Here is a 6000-nt window from a genome sequence, read left to right on the forward strand (position 1 = left end):
TTATACTTCTGAATTGCATCAAACTTTGTATTGACAGCTTTTACATTGAAAAACCACATGACACCTTGTGTTGCATGCTGTTGTGAAGTCAACAATCCTCCAAGCAGCTGAAACCATCGAGCACTTTCCAGGTCATCTTTCTCCATCTTGCTGCTTATTGTTGCTTATTAATGCCTTTTTCTCTCTCTCACAAACATGTCCTGTTCAGCCAGAATTAAACGACAGCTTAAACGCATTTAAAGTAACTCTGAAATATCAGCTCTTCCAAGTGCAAGTCCAGCGAGGGGAAATGACGCAGTATAAATTTGCGGATTTCTCCTGAGACAGGGAGATGAAGGAAGTTTCCACTGGCCTCATTGTTTTTCCACTCTCAAGGAGTGAATGAGTGAAGACATTTGCTTCGAGACTGCTTTTAGGCAGAACAACCTGGGAGAATGCTTCTGTTGGCAGACCTTTGACTCGTTTCTTTTTGTGTCATATCTGAGGTTAATATCAAAAGCATATTGACATTGAATTTGAATCAGTGCACGGTATATAAACAGCCTTCTGTTTAATCTATCTGGCATGAAGCTATTTAGTCACTTTTGTTTTCCATGATTTGTCTGCAAACACGACTCCAGCAGATTTATAAGATAATTCCGGCCTTGCGGCATTTTGGAGTTTCTTTTTTTCCGGCTTGTTGATCATGTTTCTAATGTTCTTGGGCTTCCTGATCTTGTACTGATGATCAAGATAGTCTTCATTTGTCTGGCTTCAATATTTTTTGGATTAGCTGCTCTGCCCACTGCTAGATGATCTCAGAATTCTGCCTGGAGCACCTTGTGTACTTCTGTTATGGTTAATGGTCTGCACTGATATAGCGCTTTTTTAACATTAGCGCTTCCAGAGCGCTTTACACCGGTTCTCATTCACCCATTCACACACACACACACACACACACACACACTCACACACCAATGGTAGCAGAGCCGCCATGCAAGGCGCTAGCAACATTGGAGCAACTTGGGGTTCAGTTCTTGGAGTTCTTGTCCAAGGCATGTGGAGTCACGTGGGCCGGGAATCGAACCACCAACCCTACGATTATTGGACAGCCCGCTCTACTTGAGCCACAGCCGCCCATAATGTAGAATATGGTAATTCATTGAAGTAATGAATGAGCTCGACAAGTAAACAACCCCGACATTCGGCACCAGTTTGCCGTACTGGAGCCTGAAGGAATGATGTCAGATGTCTATGATATGAAATAAAAAGACACACTCACATTAAGGTTTGCGTAACTCTTCTAGGAAATTGCCCTTTAACGAATTACCCTTAATGACATTCCATAACGAAGCAAGGAAATGCTTTATGAGTGAGCCGAGGTAATTGCTGCAACTGGTAAACAGGACAGCGCTTCGGTGGAATACCGTGAAAGTGGTTTTGATGTCATTGCCGTGTGGTATACAGGTTCTGCGCACGCAGTAGACCAGTGCTGGCTCACAAGCATGCAAATAATTTATGCAAAGCCCCGTGAGCCTTATATGGTGGGTCAAGGTAGACCTTTACTAATATAAAACCATTGAACCATTCTTTTTAAATCTCCTGGTGTCCATGTTTGCTTTTATCCTAAGAAGGTAGCCGGCGCCTTTGGAGACAAAACAGACCCATGACATACATACCACCTCCATCATACTTAACAATGGTGATTTGGTTCTTTTCTGTATAACCCATCCTTCTTTTTACACCAAAGCCACCTTGTGTGTTCGTTTCTTACATTTGTTGTTAGATGTAAGAAAAGGTTCTTTTTTTTGGCACTCCTTCCAAATAGCTGTCATACAGTTAGGGAACTAACTAGATTCTCCAGATTTGGCAACCAGAAAATGCTCCTGCAAATCCCCAGCCTCGACCCGTGGAGTCATTTTTAATTCTCTTAGCATCCACTTCATTGTGCATGGGAGCAAAATACACTTGCATCCTCTTCTTGGTTGGTTCATTACAGCTCAGCTTGTTGTAAAAACTTCCTAAGTCTTGCCCAAACAGCGGATATGGGCATTTTCAATCGTTTAGCTATTTATAATAAGACTTTGGTCTCATTTCATTTATGGATTCTCTAATCTAACCTCCACCCGTGTTACTAAGAATCACTAAGGGAATTTGGCCTCGGTGTCACCTCATATTTTTACTTCAGTGAAACAGGAAGTCATGGATGACCAGTTCCATGGACAAGATTTTCTAAGGTACACTCAGGGGAACCTTAAAAAGTAAGATATAAGAACTTCTAGGAGTCAATATTTGTGATTCATGGTATTGTTTAAAAAATTGATAAGGGATTAGGGTTTACCTTCAAATAACTTTCCTTGAATTAAAGGTTAGATTTCTTTATTTTAGCATGATATTAAACTAATTAAAGACACAGACATTTCAAAACTATTTACCGGGCGTGCCAATAATTCTGAAGCTGGCTGCAACCCCTTAGCTACCATGGCCCTGTTAAACATTTTGTGACTCTAAATTTAACAAAAAATATTATGACAAAATCAAACGAATTAATTATTTATAATTAATACTAATTAAACATTTTTATTGAATATAATGAATCACTCATAAGCAGTTCCTGGGAATGCTTTTCTTTAAATTTCGTGTTCAGAAACTAGTCTGCACGTCTTTTGTCTTAAAGACCGGTCTAGCAATGACTGATATGTAAGATAGGTAACTCAAGAGCATGACCTGAAAGCCTCCGCTTAAAACCGATGTATGCGAGCAGGCTCTGGTTTCTAACTTAATCCTCACACATTCTCCTCTCATGTACTTTAGATAGCTTTGGTGTTTTTCTGCCTGTGTCTCATGTATTATTCAGCATGGCCTTTGATCCAGGTTTCTACAGGCTTCGGGTTATTGCTGCTCTTTGTTCAAGCTCCCTTTGTTTAATCACAGATTTTCGAGGATCCTCAGAATTCAGGATTGATTTGAATGAACTGAGTACTGGAAGTGTTTGAAAGAGCGATGTACTGGATAGAGGTCGACCGATAGTGGATTTTACCGATACCGATAACTAAGCTGGGCAGTACTTGCCGATAACTGATTAATCAATAGATAGTTTTAATGAAGTAAAATTGATACTGAATGAAACCGTAACACTCAGAGTAAAATATTACTGAACTTCATTACAAAAATAAACAGTACTGACTGTACTATGAAAATGTACTGTACTTTTTAAATGAAATATATATATATATATATATATATATATATATATATATATATATATATATATATATATAAACTTATAATCAATATTAAAGTAACTAAAAGATATCCATCCAAACTGTATGAAAAAACACTCGAAATAACAAATAAAAATAGAGACATCCGAACTGAATAAAAAACACTTCAAATAACACAACAAAATTTGTAACTGATGCTTTTTATTTCGCCTCTAGAGGCCGCTCTCGTACGGTATAATGATTGCGGACCCTTATCAGCCGCTCTGCAACAGACGCAACCGGGATATGCTATCAGTGTGGATTTTTGTCGATAGCCCATAGTTCCAGCAACCAGTTATCAGTGCCGATTAATCGACAAAACCGATCATTCGGTCAAGCTCTAGTACTGGATCTGTGGTCTTAGTTATTGAAGTCAAAGGCTAGTATATATTCGTCATCATCATCAACAGCAACAGTAATAGCAATAATAAGGACAATCACGACAATAGTAATAACATTAACAGCAACAACAACAATAATAATAAGTATTTAGAATCTTTGATGACTGTGTTGATATTGAATTACAGTTAATATAATGTATTTAATTATAATTTACTATTATTAAGTTGCAGTAATGTATATAATTACGCAATTACTTCAATAGGATGCCTAGCTAGCTACATATCTGGCTCATGGGTTTAGCAAAAATTTTGGCACCTTGCAGGTTAAAACCTTTTTCGTTGGTAATCTAATGCATAGCATCCACATTATAAGTAAAGTGTGTTATGACTTGATATTTTTTTTAAACAACGTATGTCTATCTGTAGACATATTTTATTATTTGGTGCAAGAAATGAAACAGAGGAACAAGCTCTCAATACCACCTTCTTATTACTTTTATTACTTTTATTCACACTTTTTTAAAGTGACTTTTCTTTTTCTTTTTTCCTTTTTTTTTTAAAACTGCGGCAGAATCCGGACCAAGTTCAGAGCTGATAAATGATCAGTGATAGGAGGGTTGCATGACTAAGTTTCCACTAACGGAACAGAAACGAGTGCATGCTAGTTTATAGGAAAAAGAGATAAAGCCACAAATAAACTCACACACACACAATGACACAGAGAAATCCATAACTACGTGCACGCACACAAAGCACAGAGAAGGCTGATAGCGGCTAAGCGGAACTGACCCTCACAATACACTTTGTTTACCATCTTATAAGAATAAATAAATAAATAAATACCCCCCCCCCCCCCCCCCAAAAAAAAAGGGAATTATTTCCGTCATCATTTTTCTGTATCGTGAACCAAATCGAAGCTTCACCTTCCTTTCATTGTCACTGTAGTTACTGAATATCAAACTGAATAATATTGTTTAAGATAAATCACCGTGACACTGATACTAGAACCATCCTCTCGTCCACAGCTGGGCGAAATCCAGAATGACTGGCTGCGAGAGTTCTTCACAGTGAGTTCAGCAGCACTCTTTTCTTTGCTGTTCCTTTTCTCACGGACACATCATACTCACGCTCTGTCAAACAGGAATATGAAGAATACTGAACATGCAGGTACAGGCAATATGAATGATCTCTGTGTTTGTGTGAGCAGACTGTGGGCACACACAAGCCCCGCTTCGTCGCCCTGCACTTCCAGGAGGTCGGGGGGAAGGACTACAAGGCCAACATGGCTCACGCTGAAAACTTCTTCTGGTAGGCTAACTCTTTTTTTAAATTATTTATTTATTTATTTATTTTTACTTAGCCGACTAGGTTTAAAAGTTATAATTTGATTGTGGCAGTATACTGTGTTTTATTATCAGCAACTTTAATTGTGCTGTCTGTTTTCTCTCTGCACCAGTGTTATTGTGGAGAGGTGTGAATGGTTTGCCCAGCAGGGGGCTCACAACCCTCCCCTTTCCCATGCCCCTGCTCACCAGCAGATAAACACAGTCACGATACTCTACACACAGAAACCCAACAGCGTCCTGGCGTTCTTATAACAGACTTGTGGCGCTAAAATGATTCACTTGTTTATACCGATTGAAAATGTCTAATAAGTCGATTTCCATTCAGCCGGCGGAATAGAACGCCAATGTACTGCTAGAAAGGGTTAAAATAAAAAATAAAAAAATGTATCCAGTCATAAAGCATCCAGTATTAATAATGAAAATGTTCATTCGCAGGGTAGTTAAAATAGACTGAAGACATTTGGGTTTGAGCTTGAAAAGATGAACATGAGAAGAGAGATTAGAATTTCAGCTTTTATTTCCTGGTATTTATATGTAGACACGCTAAACGACATTGAACGTAGTACGTTTTGTATCAGACCAACCGTTTTTTTTTTGGCAAGAAAAAATCTCAGGACAGGTGACTGACAGGAGTTTCTTGTTACTCAGGTGTGTCCTGTTAGATCGATTGTTTAAAGAATAAATAGCTCTGAACATCTACTCTTGGTTTCAACCTACAGTTTTTCCTGTGAAGACTGCATGTGTTGTTAAAAAGGATAAGCCAAGATGAAGATCAGAGAGCTGTCTATGGGAGAAAAGTGAGCCATTTTGAAGCTGAGAAAATCTCTCGTCTCATACCCATCTCTCGATCTCAAACCCACATTTCTGGTGTACAGCGCAAACAAATGAATTGGCCTTGCCGTTCCAATAGTTTCGGAGGGGACCGTATAAACCGTCATTCCCTCACCATCCTCGTGTTTTTCTTTCTGTCGAAGTTACTAAAACAAGCAAACAACACCCACCCCGCCCCCCCACCACCACACAAATGTCTTGTTCCATATCAATGAGTATACATTTTTCTTTTTTAAAAAA

At 38.6% G+C, this 6000-nt stretch overlaps 1 protein-coding gene across 3 annotated transcripts in view; it reads left to right on the top strand.

Annotated features, from left to right (window-relative positions):
• The window catches only part of inpp5l (inositol polyphosphate-5-phosphatase L), a 29369-nt gene that overhangs the window by 3878 nt on the left and 19491 nt on the right, over window positions 1-6000 (top strand). For all 3 annotated transcript variants that reach the window (XM_053680129.1, XM_017467889.3, XM_017467890.3), the window contains exons 2-3: window positions 4609-4650; window positions 4791-4891. In XM_053680129.1, the coding sequence (XP_053536104.1) occupies window positions 4609-4650; window positions 4791-4891 (143 nt within the window). The remainder of the gene's footprint in view (window positions 1-4608; window positions 4651-4790; window positions 4892-6000) is intronic.

Source organism: Ictalurus punctatus, chromosome 5 (genome assembly GCF_001660625.3).
Source record: "Ictalurus punctatus breed USDA103 chromosome 5, Coco_2.0, whole genome shotgun sequence".
Lineage (NCBI taxonomy): Eukaryota > Metazoa > Chordata > Actinopteri > Siluriformes > Ictaluridae > Ictalurus > Ictalurus punctatus.